The 15,131-nt window shown below is 40.1% G+C and overlaps 1 protein-coding gene across 2 annotated transcripts in view; it reads right to left on the reverse strand.

Moving 5' to 3' along the window:
• Positions 1–15,131, reverse strand: part of LOC136865600 (cellular tumor antigen p53) — a 273,055-nt gene that overhangs the window by 144,960 nt on the left and 112,964 nt on the right. For both annotated transcript variants that reach the window (XM_067142419.2, XM_067142418.2), the window contains exon 6: positions 8,978–9,197. In XM_067142419.2, the coding sequence (XP_066998520.1) occupies positions 8,978–9,197 (220 nt within the window). The remainder of the gene's footprint in view (positions 1–8,977; positions 9,198–15,131) is intronic.

A 15,131-nucleotide genomic window follows, 5' to 3' on the forward strand; every position in this document is an offset into this window, starting at 1 on the left:
CTGAAATATTTTTTGTCACCAGGCTCGTTACCCTTGACACGCCATCTTGTACAATGATTCTTGCTGCATAAGAATACTCTGCACATCGATAGTTTTCATGCCTATAAAGATCGTACAAGTGGAGAAATATTTCGACACTAACATTCACTATCCCACTACTCTCTGACAGGAATGCAAGTAGCTAATAATTTAGCCAACAGAGATAACACAACAAGTTACAAATGATGCCTGTGCGTAAAAACGGAGATTTTTGGGGTCAGTCAACCACCACTGGCCGCACTAATATCTCTAGGATCCGTTGTCAGTGTGTTGAGAGAGCTACTCATGCACGTTTCATTTCCCTGTCTTAACCTTTAAAGATCAAAGACTGAACGTTCACATCTTTATCACTTACACTTTTTCTAATACAGCAAGACGTATGAAAATCAGATTTCTTATGAGAAGTGAATCTTTGTAAGGCTTCGTTTTGAGAAGAAAACCTGACTTCCATGAATGCTTTTACAGTCTTTTTCTTTATTGCAAACATTCCTCTGGAAGAAATTAATTCTATACATACAGAATTAAACACTTTATCATGCTTCTCGTAGCGTAAGATCCAATTACATTTGTCATTCCACTGTTTGAAAAGAGTGCCCACCAGCACAATTTTTCGTTGTTTATTTAGGTGCAGTAGTTGAATCCAGGTCACCTGAAACACTCTCTGATGATGACACAGTAGCCTAATAACCTCTTTTCATTGTCGAGTGAACAATGAATTTATCCAGTGTTACAAAAATACACTATTTATAGAAACTTTACAACAATGTCACCATGAATGAAAACAAAAATTAAACTAAATTACACTTCACAGAGAAGTCAATAGAAGAGCGGTAGCAGGTAGCTGTGACACAAAGAACTATGAATGATTGAATGCTCCCCGGACTTTCGTACATGTTCTGCTAGAGAGTAGCACCGAGCACAACTCACAGAGTTTTTATTTTCCTTTTTGTAAGTTATTATACGTCACGCCGACACAGATAGGTCTTACAGTGACAATGAGATGGGAAATGCTTAGGAGTGGGAAGGAAGCGGCTGTGGCCTTAAGGTACAGCCCCAGCATTTGCCTGGTGTGAAAATGGGAAACAACAAAAAACCATCTTCAGGCTCCCAACAGTGGGGTTCGAACCCACTATCTCCCGGATACAAGTTCACAACTAAGCACCCTTAACCGCATGGCCAACTCACCCGGTAACGGAATCGAGAGGGGGTGCTTGCATGTGCTGACGTGAGAGGAAATGTCTGCCCATCGAGAAAAAAATTACAAAGCATGTTTTCATCCCTGATAAAGTCTCTGCCCAAACAAAACTTTATATCTCTCCTCTTGGCTATATGAAAAATACTCAGATCCTACTTTCATTTAAGAAATACAATGAAAAATTAAAATTCCACAATTTTTCTCGTGTTATCCTTTTTTTTAGAAATTTTCTTCTCCCTGTTTATAGGGATGACAGGCACCCACACAAAAATTCTGAGGGGTGCTCGACCATCATAGCGTCCCTGGCTGTAGTACACAATCTAGCTCACCAGGACATGATAATAGCCAAACACACTATTGTTTTCCAGATTACTGTTGTAGTTATGCCTAATTTATGAATAACTTAATTACTACACAGTAGAACCACGATGAATCATTCCTGGAACTGTCATTTTCCCGTATCCATCGTTCAATTTATTTGGTCCCAAAAATGTTCCATATAAATCAATGTTAAATTTTCCTGCATCTATCGTTCCTCGAACTATCATTTTATCACATCGATCGTCAAAAAATTTGTCCTCGGCCACAATTTTCCCCGCATGGATCGATCAAACGTAAGACAAATATACGCAAAAGTTTTTTGAATTTAAAGAGACAGCTGAATACTCTAGCACATACCGTATTTATGTGAATAATCCCCGCATATTTTTAAAAAAATTCGAGGCACGAAATTGGGGTGCAGGTTTTATTTGCGTTAAGGTTGCCAACACGCTCCTGGCTCACCTAGTTTTCGATGCTGAGTGTACAGTTATGCTTTGTGCAACCGTAGATGGAAGAAAACTGTCCCCATATGCCATATTTAAACAGAAAACAATTCAGACTTTTAATTCTAAACTGACTTTACATTTTTTTTTATAGTACCGTATTTTACAGAGTAATTTAAATTCAAAATTAATCCACGTCATGATAGAATGCGTCCTCCGGAAAGTGCAGGGGTAGCTTTCACTTCAGTGTATTTCACAGTTAAAAATGGAGTGAAATCGTAATTCTTTTGTATTCAGCGTTTTAAGGAAAGCCACAATATCACGTAGCAGGCAGTACGCGGAAAAGCAGAATCCGCAAAAACTGGTGAGGGTTGGCATTTCTGAATTACAAGATGGCTGTTAATTCGAAATCACATTGGAAGTCCGATTTCTGTATTACAAAGACTTCGAATTAACAAGGTTTTACTGTATCGCAAAACTAACATCAGATTTTGCCGGTGTGTCTATTTCAAGTGTTTACATTGCACGAAAAGAATTATCCACCATCGGTTGTGTTACTGTCCAGTAAAAAAGAGACCACGTGTGAGAAGTGTTTTAGGCCTGTATTCACCAACGTCGGTAACGTTTGCTGTTATCTTAGATTTCCAAAACTTGGATATGTCATTATTTCAAATAACGCTCACTTTTGTATTCACCACAGAATTTATCATCTCGGTTTACCAAAATTAAGTTTTCATTTCAATCTCAGTTTGAACAGCATCTTTTCATACTGACGTACAAAAAACAAATGACTACGTGCTGCCGCCACTATCGAATTGTAAACAAGTTTTTTAATTCCATTCGGGGTATGCAAATAATTTGCATAAATTATGTCCGCTATTGAGCAGAAACGGAGAAAGAAGCCTAATATGACTTTCTAAGAGAGTGAATTGTTATTGAACTTGGTGGCAGAAAGCATTAACAAAGGGAATAAGAAAAACCAATTATAGCCTACACATTGTATGTCACTCAAAAAATTTCTTAATCAACCTCCGATATGAGACTTTATTTGAGTAAAATCAATTTGTGACAAATACTACGTGACAAATATTACAGTGATATTCATGGATCAACATCATTCACGTAACCGCATAATCTTAATCATATTACTTGTCGCTGTGATTTTACCTTTCAATTAGATATTCCAGCCGCCTACGGGCGTTAGACGTGGAGTGTGAAGAACTTGTAAGTAATTTAGGAGAGGATTCTAGTGATGCAAGAGACAATGAATCTTCCCATCTACAGGGAATAGAGCCTATTGCAAGTTCAGATTAATGAAATACCCGTCACGTAAATAGACCTACTTGCTCATTTTCATGGAAAATATATTTCATAGCAGTGATATTTGCGTAAAGTCCACGTTGACCTCACGGAGTGATACAAAATATTTGTTTATGCCTAAGTTACTCTTCCGATGGAAGGAATTTTAGTTCGTTTCATTTTTTTCAAAATGAGCCTTTCTAAAATGAGGGTGCGGGCATTATTCGATGGTGGGGATTATTCGAGTAAATACGGTAATAGCGGCAACCTGTTATGCGAAAAATGTACGAGCGAGTACGAATTACTAGTCTTGAGCAAGGATCTCATACGCTGGCGTGCTGTGCACACGTTATTCACGCGCAACCCCACAACGAGCCTCCTGGCACCAACGCTTCTCCTCAACCCCCTAACCAGCCCCTAGAAGTATTCTTATTTATGAGAATTAAAACGGAGGCACTGTAAAACTCAAATTTGCCACCATTTTCTGTGTTGCTATTGGTTGGCTAGGGCTGCCAGTTTAGTTAAAAATAAGAAAATCGTGCAGTTTAAAGTAGTCACGGGGTGCATGAGGTACGTTTTAATTAGTCACAGGGTTATTAATCTCGTCGTACCTTTTGATGTGTGTGGGAAGCTAGAGGCCTGTTGACCACTTTGTTGCCTCCCCGCCCAGTTGTCTTGTTACAACCCGGACCTAACCAAGCCAGACCAATAACCTCTCCACTTGCCTGGTCTTGAAACTAATTCCTAAGTTGACAGCATCGCTTAGACCGCCATGACATCGTCCAAGGCACGCCATGTTGAATTTCGAACCTCTCTGACATCATTCATCCCAGACACACTATGTGGGATCTCTAACCTATCGTTCGCTAAGGGTCTACAGAATCTTTACCAAAATACAGGTTATTGCTGTAATATCCACGTATATCATTAATTTGCAATAAGAGAACTGACCTTGAAGGTTTTCCAATTACTTCAAGATGTAAGGAAAAGTGAAACGTAACGACGTAAAAGTTGTGTTTTTTATTTTCATCATGTATATCATGACTGCAATGGTTTGATACCGTTATGTATAGTATGAGCATGTTCGGCTCCATGGCTAAATGGTTAGCACATGTTGGCCTTCAATTCAAGAGGTCACAATCGGGTCGGGAATTTTAACTTCTGTTGGTTAATTCCGACAGTTCGGGGGCTGTGGGTGTGCGCCGACTTACGCATTAGGATTCTTCTTAGGTAGAACCACATTTTTGTCAGCGTGTAGATCGTCTATCATGCGAGATAACTCAAAAGATCTGCACCCGGCTTCGGAGGCCACACGCCATCATCAATATTATTATTATTATTATTATTATTATTATTACTACATGACGAAAAATGTCCAAACACAGTACCCATATTTTATTATTTTGCTTCCCCCCTATTTTATATGTCACCCACATTTATCGTTTTCCTGCATCCATCGTCATTCCCACTCCACCTTAAAATACGATGCATCAAGGTTTTACTGCACACTGCTTGAAAAAAAAATTGAGGAACATCACTCGTTAGTCAGAACGACCAATCCACTACTTTTTATGTCAGATACAGTTATACATTTTATACATACTAGTTCGTATTTAATTTGGTACAGTGCGTATAATCTTTTTATTTACTTACAGAAACACGAGCATTTAAAAGAAAATATAATGATTAAGCGAGCTGCAAAATAAAGATGAACTACTTTCATTTGGTGTTTGTTGTTAATATGGTTTCATTATAGTGGTGCCATCTATAACTACTTTGACTTCCGTATTGAGGTGTTGCCGCTTGTCTGTCGTCACTAGCACGTGGTCAGGTGTGATTCGCGCGATGAAAAAAGTGGTGTTTTCTTTGTGAGATAATTGTGAAGTTTTTTTGTAACGAGTGTAGTGCGATGTCATGGAAACAACAACATAGTGATGAACCGCGAAGTGATAATCCTCTGCGCCGAGGAGTGCCCCTTAATTGTCAGGCATGTGAATTAGTGCGGGCAACTTGCAAGTTTTACGAGAAGGAGAGGGTATTCATACGCATACATGGTTGTCCCTCTGTTCCTGCAGTTAAAGTTGTGCAACGTACAAATGAAACATTAGGGCTTCCAAAGCGCACTGTTATTCAGAAAGGTGTTAACCTCCAGGAACTGAAGGAGAAAGGGACTGGGGAACATAGCAGTAGTAGAAACGGGGCTGATAGTACGGACTTATTTCTTAACACTCCACGAAAGAAACAAATTAAGCCATCTCCTGTAACAGGATTTGATTCTTTCTAGGCTGATGCAATACGAGACACGTGTACTATTATTACAGCAGGAAGGAATACCCTATTGTGGCGAAAGTTACTAGTCTTCATTAGCCAGGAAAAGCTTTCCTCTGGGGGTAATACTTCCATAAAATTGGTTCTGCAAGTCAAAGGTTTCAGATATATAAATCTAAATGGAAGAAAAGTGCTGCTTGAAAAGTCGCACAACGTGATAGCTAGGAATATTTTTCTGAATAAACTTACCAGTACGGATCTCCACAATGTAATATGTTGAATGAGACGTGGAAGAATGCTGGGCAGTGTACTGCTAAATCTTGACCTGATGACAGTCCTAAAAGCTCCGGTAATCAACAGACTTGGAGGGGCTCCAGATTAATAAAGCGCCCGCAGGTTCATCCAGTGGTTTTGTGGAAGGTGGTTATCACAAAGATATGGACCATGTTCGCGGTGTTTAGATTGATTTAAGAAGCTCCTGCAACAGCTCAAAGGCCCTTCTGTCATTGTTATGGACAATGCACCTTACCACTCCGTAATAATGGATAAGACCCCCACTTCGAGCGCTCGTAAAGAACTATTAGTGGAATGGCTACAGGCAAGAAATATCCCAACGTATATAGGTATGACTAAATTAGTCTTATAAGCAATGGTGAAACAAAACAAACCGGTTTCACCAACATATGTAGTCGAAGAGGTAGCAAAGGAACAAGGACACGAGGTTGTTCGATTGCCGCCGTACCACTGTCACTTCAACCCTATTGAGTTGGTACAGAGTGAAGTGAAACAAATAACAAGTCCTTCAAAATTACTGAAGAGGAAAGACTACTCTGGGAGGGTATTGCTCTGGTGAATGCGGCTTCGTGGAGGAAGAATTTTAGCCATGTCGCAACATTAATTAACTCGGCAATGGCAATAGAGGGCATCGTCAGTGACTGTCAGGAGTTGATGATCTGCCTGGACAATGACGACAACGAAGGCGACTGTTGTGATGGCAGTGATCTGGAGGGTATACAGCCTCTACCAATGTGAATAAGGTAAGAAGAATAACGTTTCTGAATTTTCGTAAATTTAATAGATTTTACTCGAAAACTTTCGTGTTAGCACCGGTGTATATTATTGTAACATTTATTGGTGTATTTAAAGTTAGATTCTTGTTTGCCGATTTCTTCTGTATTTTCTAACATCGCGATAAAAAGAACTTCGTAGTAGATTTATCTCATATCGTTTTGTGTGAGGATATATTTTATTGTAAACTTAATCGGTATGTTGAAAGTGCAATTGTTGTCGGCCGATTTAATCTGGATTGTGTATCATCGTGATGAAAAAAAAAAAGTGTCCCATGTTTCTAAAATCTAATGTCGTGCAATCAGCTGTTGTTATGGCGGCAACATCGCTTCGTGCACTACTGCAGTGTGACCAACATTTTGCACAGCTGTCATGTGCAAACTTACGCCGGCCCACCTATAGAATTGCAATTCTCTGTGACAAGTAGAACGGCCACCAGAGTGCATTAGTGTTATTCGTGTTTATTTTTGTTACTAAGCTGGTGTGAACAAGGGGTGTGAACAGCATCAGATATTGAGCAATCACTGTGAAGAATGCGAAGATGCCACATACTCGTGTGAGACAACGTTATTAACATTTGACAGAGTTTGAAAGGGGCCTCATTGTGGGTCTCCATTTGGCCGGCTGGTTGAATTGTGCAACATCCGGGCATTCGAATGTGACAGTGCCCAACGTTCGACTGCAAGGGAACGTGAGGGTAGACATACTCGTCGTCAAGTTTCCAGTCGACCACGCCTGACCACAACACGAAAGGATCGCCGTATTGTGCACCAAGCACATTGTAACCTCTCACACCTGCACCTGCCATCCGAGAACAAGTAATGAACTCCCTGTAATATTCTGTCATCCTACACCATTGGTTCGAGACTAGCAGCAGCAGCCGGACTAAGAAATTACCGTCTCATGCGTGGGCTGCCGCTAACACCACAACACAAAGGGCTGCTTTTGTTAGCATGGTGCCATGACAGAGAAGCATGGACTGATGATGAATGGTGTCGCATTGTGTTCAGCGATGAATTGTGGTTTTGCACTACTATGCACGATGACTGTTTGCGAGTATGGCGATGACCTGGGAAGAGGTCCTATTCTTCTAATGTTTTGGTGAGGCACAGAGGTATTACTCCTGGCATCATAGTATGGGGAGCCATCGGGTATGACTTCAGTTCAGTGATTGCAGGAACTCTAACTGCACAACGGTACGTCACAGACATCCTTATGTGTTACCTCTCATGCAACTATCATGGTGCCATTTTTCAACAGGTCAATGCCCGTCCACACATGGCACTTGTCTCTATGAACTGTCTGCGTGATATTGAGATATTTCCGTGGCCAGCATGACTCCCAGATATGTCTCCGATAGAACATGTGTGGGACCACCTCGGACGTCAACTCCGTCCCAGTGCCAGTACCAGTTACAATAGTTGTGGGCCAGCTTGCCTCAGGAGAAGATAACAATGGCCTTATGACACCCTTCCCAATCGAATCAGTGTATGCGTCCAGGCCAAAGGGGTGCAATGTCATACTGATAAGTGGGCTCATATTACCATGCTCTTTGTAAATTTGACTCGATTGTGTAATTACTGAAATAACATCACATACCCTCTCAACAAGTGAAGTTTCATTTTGTTTCCTTCTTCCCTCCTGGTACTTTAATATATTTGTCAAGCAGTGTAAATAAATGTACAGTGAAAATAAAGAAAACGTAGCAAGATGCTGAAAACCCTTTACAGCTATCAAAAATATACAAAGCGACCATCAACCAATACTTTCATTCAATTCTGTGCTGCAGTGACGGGAGTGTGACTGAATTCAGTTGGCTTGCTTTGTGATTTACAGTAGTCTACTGTTATGAGAATTAAGATTATCGACTAGTTCGATAGTGTTTAGTTGATAGTGCACCTCTTTATTGGACATACCAATGATGGAGACTCAATCCTAATGTGGAACGTGAGTTAGCACGTGGGTAAAAGCATGAGTAGTATCTTTTTTTTTTTTTTTGCTAGGGGCTTTACGTTGCACCAATACAGATAGGTCTTATGGCGACCATGGGATAGGAAAGGCCTAGGAGTTGGAAGGAAGCGGCCGTGGCCTTAATTAAGGTACAGCCCCAGCATTTGCCTCGTGTGAAAATGGGAAACCACGGAAAACCATCTTCAGGGCTGCCGGCAGTGGGATTCGAACCCACGATCTCCCGGATGCAAGTTCACAGCCACACGCCTCTATGCGCACGGCCAACTCGCCCGGTGTATGAGTAGTATTAACCACATTATAAATCAATCTGATGCTTCTGAATAAATATTTTTCCAATTGTAAATGTGAAGTACAGACATTTAAATATACTTACTTGGGTCTTTCCAGTGTAAAAATAATAGCAGTAGCACGCCGATTCATACCAACAGGACAGCTGTTTTTGCACACAAAAGAGTACACCACAGTAACCCAGTCAGTCCCAGCATGAGGTACATCCAAAGGCACAACTACACTTAAACGTCCACTATCTTCATCCTTGTGATATTCAGCACGATCATTGTCACAACGGACTATGTGGTCCACATATTGGAAACCTTGAAAGAAAGAAAACAACAGCTACAATCCCTAAATCAACACATCAAAACTTCCTTGAATTTTCAAACTGAAAAAAAGAGTCTCACTGAGGATGGAAGGAGGATGCAAGGATGAAGAGAAGTATTTTAGGATTTTAACAGGAAATTTTTAGTTAAACCTGGTGAGCCCAGATACAGATACAGATCGCAAACTCTTTTTTTTTTTTTGCTATGGGCTTTACGTCGCACCGACACAGATAGGTCTTATGACGACGATGGGATAGGAAGGCCTAGGAGTTGGAAGGAAGCGGCCGTGGCCTTAATTAAGGTACAGCCCCAGCATTTGCCTGGTGTGAAAATGGGAAACCACGGAAAACCATTTTCAGGGCTGCCGATAGTGGGATTCGAACCTACTATCTCCCGGATGCAAGCTCACAGCCGCGCGCCTCTACGCGCACGGCCAACTCGCCCGGTGATCGCAAACTCTGTAGTGACCACTGACTGAGTATAGTTCTTTAACAACTGAGTTTGAATTGTAATCAATAGATGATGATGATGATGATGATGACAGTAATAGTAATAATGCATTTGGTACAATTTGTAGGTGATATAGTGGGTAACGGTACTACCTTTGACTGTCTGGCTAAGGGTAAAGTGGCCATTACCGAACTTCACACCCAAAGGGGGGACCAACAGCTACAGGTGGAGGAGCTCTTCCTTTGGAGGTCAGGTGAAGCCTCTGTGCAGGAAATGACACACAAAATCACCAAAAATGGGAACGTGGTCAACGGTTTAGATGGCAGAAGAGAACCCAAGTCTCTATGGAATATAAAACTGAAGAACTTTCTCCTATCAATGACATCAGGACTTCAGTGAAGCGATTGCAAAAGGCATCTGTACTCCTGAGGAGCGGCCTAAAGTTACACTTGGCAGTATGTATAAAATGCCCCTGGGAGTGGCGACCCCACTGTAATAATTGCCTACAGATGATATGGTACTTCTGAACTTGTCTCAGAGAAGGTTAGGCCGTACCCTGCAAGCGACACATGGTTCCTTGGGCATTGGGGAAATAGTGAAAAATGGGCGACCAGTAGCCAGCAACATGAAGGTGGGTATAATCAACCTTATGACCCTGACAGGAAAGGCAGAAGTAGTGGTAGATTTTATTAAAAATATATGGTATAAAATTGATGGTGTTGGGCAGAATTAACTGGAAGGAGATAGGAAAGAAGAGAATGAGGAAAAGATATACACTATACAGGAGTGGTGGTGGGGTGTACATCAGCGACAGGATAACGAAAATTAGACTGAGAATGAGGAACGAAGTGAAGGACTTCAAACTAGTGTATGCACCACAGACAGGGAACAAAGAGGAGGGTATTGAGGAATTCGTGGAGAAATAAAAGGAAGAAGATAACTGATGTGGAAATGATTATAATGGGAGAAATGCAAAGCTGGGAAAAGAAAGACAAGGAAAGGAAGAGGTAATTAGACCATATGGATATGGGAAAAGGAATGACAGAATCTACTTCAGTTTTGAGAGGGAAATGGAACGACTGTGGGCAACATATGATTTTGGAAGGAAAACAGCAGGAAAATTGCAAGATAGGGCTGGAGTGACAGAAGAATAAAATCAGTAATTGATTACTTTCTGGTGGAAAGGACAATTTGCAGACAGATGATGGATGTAAGAGCTTTACCAGGAGAAGCAATTAATGGAGATCATAGAGATATGATGGCAAAAATAAGAGTGGGGAAAATGGAAAAATTATAGGAGATAAGAGATAGCAAAATAAAAGTGCGAAAATTAAAAGATAAGAATGTACAGGAAGAATTTCTGGAGAGACTGAAACATTGCATTCCAGTTACTGAAGAAGGAAATGTGGAAGATGAATGGTTGAATATCAAAAGGGCATTTGTAAAAGTATGGCAAAGAGTAACTGTGGCAGAACATCGATGAGAGTGAAAGAAAAAAAGACACCAGGATGGAATGAGAAAGTGAGAGAAGTGAAAGTAAAGAAGAAAACGTGGCAAGAATGAAACAGAGATAAAAAGAAGAAATCAAAAGGAAATATCTTGATAATGGAAGGAAATATAAGAAACTGAAAAGAAGAAGAAATGGGAAGAATTTACACAAAAGATTGAAACAGATTGAGCTGGCAGTAAAAGAATGCTGTAGGGAATTATACGAAGCTACAGGAAAGAAGGATTTAATTTCTTTTTTACATTTTTTAATTACAATTTGCTTTACATCGCACCAACACAGACAGGTCTTACAGCGATGCTGGGATAGGAAAGAGGGGAGGAATGAGAAGGAAATGGCCATGGTATTAATTAAGATATAGTCCCATCATTTGCCTGGTGTGAAAATGGGAAACCATGGAATGAGTTAATATAAAGCTGATGAAAGAGGAAGGTGGAGGGTTGATAAGACATCCAGAAGAAATTAAGAGAAGATAGAAGGAGTATTTTGATATGAGCTGTTGAATGTGAGAAACTGTGCAGAGGAGACTAGTAATACGGTGTGATGACTCAACGGCAGAAGATGATATAACTATGTTAGAGATGGAATTAGCAGTCTGTAAAATGAAAATGGGGAAGGCACCAGGGATGGATAAAATTAGTGTGGAAATGATAAAGGCTGCTGGACCTGTTGGACTACAATGAGTGTACAGGTTGTTCAAGTGCATATGGAAGCAGAAATGTGTGCCAGAAGAGTGGGGAAAGGAAATAAAAACACCAGGCTTTAAGAAACGGGACAAAAAGTGTGTTATAACTATAGAGGAAACACACTCTTAAGTAGCAAAAATAATTGAAAGAAAAATCAGAGAAGAGAAGAGAATAATATGAAACGTAGAAGGAGAGTTGCAAGAGGAATGGTATGGCTTTAAAAGAGGTAGATTTACAGTGGACCCAATCTTCAGCATGAGGCAATTCATGGAAAAGAATTGGGAATATGGAAAGGAACTGGTCATGACATTCTTAGATTTAACAAAGGCATATAATAGTGTTTCCAGGGAGAAGTTGTGGGAAACGGTCTAACAGAGACTGGGGACACAAATGGTAGAAATGGTGCAAGCAATGTACAAAAACTGTGTCAGCAGTATACAGACTCCGTTTGGAAAGACAGAATGGATTAGAAATGAAACTGGACTAAGACAGGGGAGTGTGCTGTCACCTCTTTTGTTTCTAATGCTTATGGATGAAACTGTAAAGGAGACAAAGGAAGCATGTGGAATAGTGAGATGAAGTTATTACAATTTGCAGACAATTTTGTGGTCTGGGGAATGAACAGCAAAAAAGGTCAAGAACAACTTCGTGCACTGAATGAGAAAATAGAAATTTAAGGTACCGTATTAAAATTAGTGAAGAGAAAACCAAGACCATGGTGATATCAAGAGGAGAAAGACAAGGGAAAGGTATTGTGAAAATTGGTGGTCAAAGCCTTGAAATTGTAAACAGTCTCGAATACCTAGGTAGTGAATAAATGCAGAATACAAGGCTGGACATGGTGATCAGCAACAGAGAGCAATAGAGTAATGCATTCTACCACAGTGTTCTTGTCTGGAATAAGGGAGTACCAAGGAAGTGTAAAGCGATAATATACAAAATGAATTATGCACCCATACTGACGTATGCGGCTGAGACCTGATCAATGATAAGTAAGGAGGAGAGTAGAATTCAAGCCAGCAAAATAAAATACCTAAGAAGGAAAGACAGAATGAGAAAGATGTTAGAAATGAAGTCAGAATAGAAAATCTGAATAAGCTAAGATGGTCTGGACTTGTAAGAGGATGGAGGAGAACAGAATACCAAAACAACAATGGAGATGAAGTATGAGGGAAAGAGAGTGAGAGACCTAGAACAAGGTGGATCGATTCAATAGAGGAGTGCATGAAGAAGAAGCCTGGACTGGGACAAAATGATGGAAGATGAATGAAGAAGAGAGAAAGGTGGAGAAGTGTCATAAATGCTCCAACCCAGCAGAATCTGGATATGGGGAAATTATGACAATGATTATGATAAGACAACTATTCAAGAAAATCTGGGCCTCATTCTTCTTCCTTTAGTACACCGTAAACCAGTTATTACATCATGCAGAGAAATTTTGTGAACTGATTTTCTGTGATATTCTGTGAATTAATCCATTTGCCTCGGATGATGAGCTTCAACTCAGATGACAAGTATCGCCTTCTCAACACAGACAGTTACATTTCTGCTTGGGGTTTGGTTACCTCTGCAAGTGCATTCAATGTTTAACAATGTTCATTTTCGCTTACTTACTTCTGATCCTATATCTAAAACACTTTCAAGCAGACACTGAATGCAATCTTATGCAAACTAAGGGAGTATTATTGCTCTTTCGACTTAATGTAAGCAAAAGATAATGATACAGGCAGTAATAAACATGAAGATACAACAGCCACATTCCTTAGTTATTCACAGAACCTTAACCATTTCAGTAGCACGCCCGAAAAATTCTACGGTGGCAGGAGCTTGCCCATAACGTGACTGGAATAATATTAATCATGTAATAATTATCACATGTAACATAACGTGACTGCTGAAAAATTGTAGTTTTTCTGCAGTGTTCATTTTGCGATCGCCGAATATTTTCTCAGATATTGTAATATCTTTGGAAAATATTTTCCAGTGTTCTCAACAGATTACAGGAGATTTTCTAGCTATCATGAAGTCTTTGTTCTAAAAGTAAGGCTGACAGCTACTCATCTGAAAGCTAGTGAGATCACAGCTGGAGTCGCGCAGCAATAATAAAAATGTGTGGAAAAGGACACGGGTGACTCAATATGCGTGGTGACTAAAAAAGTCCAAATGTTCATTCATTCAGAGAGAACCTTGAACTCTCTGAAATGATTCAAAAATAAGTATTAAGATAGTCCTCCATCAGAGGTTTCAGTATTTTTAAATCATATGGACCTCGTATTTTCAGTTATTGCACACAAAATAATTAATGCTAGGAAACAGCTGCCCAACTCCAACGCAAGAAATGAGCAGATGATGTTAGGTGGCTTGACACTAATAAAGAGATAAGGTTACTCCACTCCTTGCATTCTAATGTTACAGGTTCAAAAATCCTGTACTGTATTCATATGTACTGGGGCAAAGATATACGCCTCCTCATATCCAAAAATATTTTGACAAGACAATACTTGGATAGGAATATACAGGGGAAAAGACCATTGGACGGCCCAGGAAGAGGTGGCTGGATGAGATCAAAGATGATCAAGAAAATAGAGGAGAAAATTGGAAAACTATAACAAGACAAGACGTATATCAAGGTGGAGCAAAATGGAAGTAGACAGTTTATAAACATCCTACCCAGCCTGCTAGAAAGAAAAGATACAAAACCAAATGAATATGTGGAGTGAAAGAACTGAGGAATGGGGAATGAAACATAGTAAAGAGAAAAACAAGATAGTTGTAGTAACAAGCAAGGAGAGGAATGCAAGAGGATTTGTGAAAGTACTGGCCAGCCATTACAGGTAGTAAAGAAGTTTAAATAATTACAATGTCAGATATCAGGAGATAGTAAGAAAATTATGGGATCAGCAGCATAGCGCAGTTGGCAGGGAAGTTCTTTCAGAGTGTCATAGGACTGGTGTGGAATTATGATATGGCATTGGAATACAAAGAAACCCCTTACAAAAGCTCCTTTATACCAATCCTGACATACGGAGTGGAAACAACGGTGACCATCACGGCCCAAGGAAGCAAAATGAAGTTCCTGCAAGGTATGCTGAGAAAAACAAGAAGGGATCATGAAAGGAATGCATGTGTAAGAGAAAGGCTCAGATTAAGTGTCAACTAAAGGATAAAACAGTAACATTTGAGATGGTTTGGGCATCTGCAGAGAACAGAGGAAGAACACCAAGACAAGTGTTTGAACTGAAAGTAAAAGGCACAAGACCCAGGAGGGAAAATCCAGAAAAGATG

The sequence above is a fragment of the Anabrus simplex genome, chromosome 1 (genome assembly GCF_040414725.1).
Source record: "Anabrus simplex isolate iqAnaSimp1 chromosome 1, ASM4041472v1, whole genome shotgun sequence".
In the NCBI taxonomy this organism is placed as follows: domain Eukaryota; kingdom Metazoa; phylum Arthropoda; class Insecta; order Orthoptera; family Tettigoniidae; genus Anabrus; species Anabrus simplex.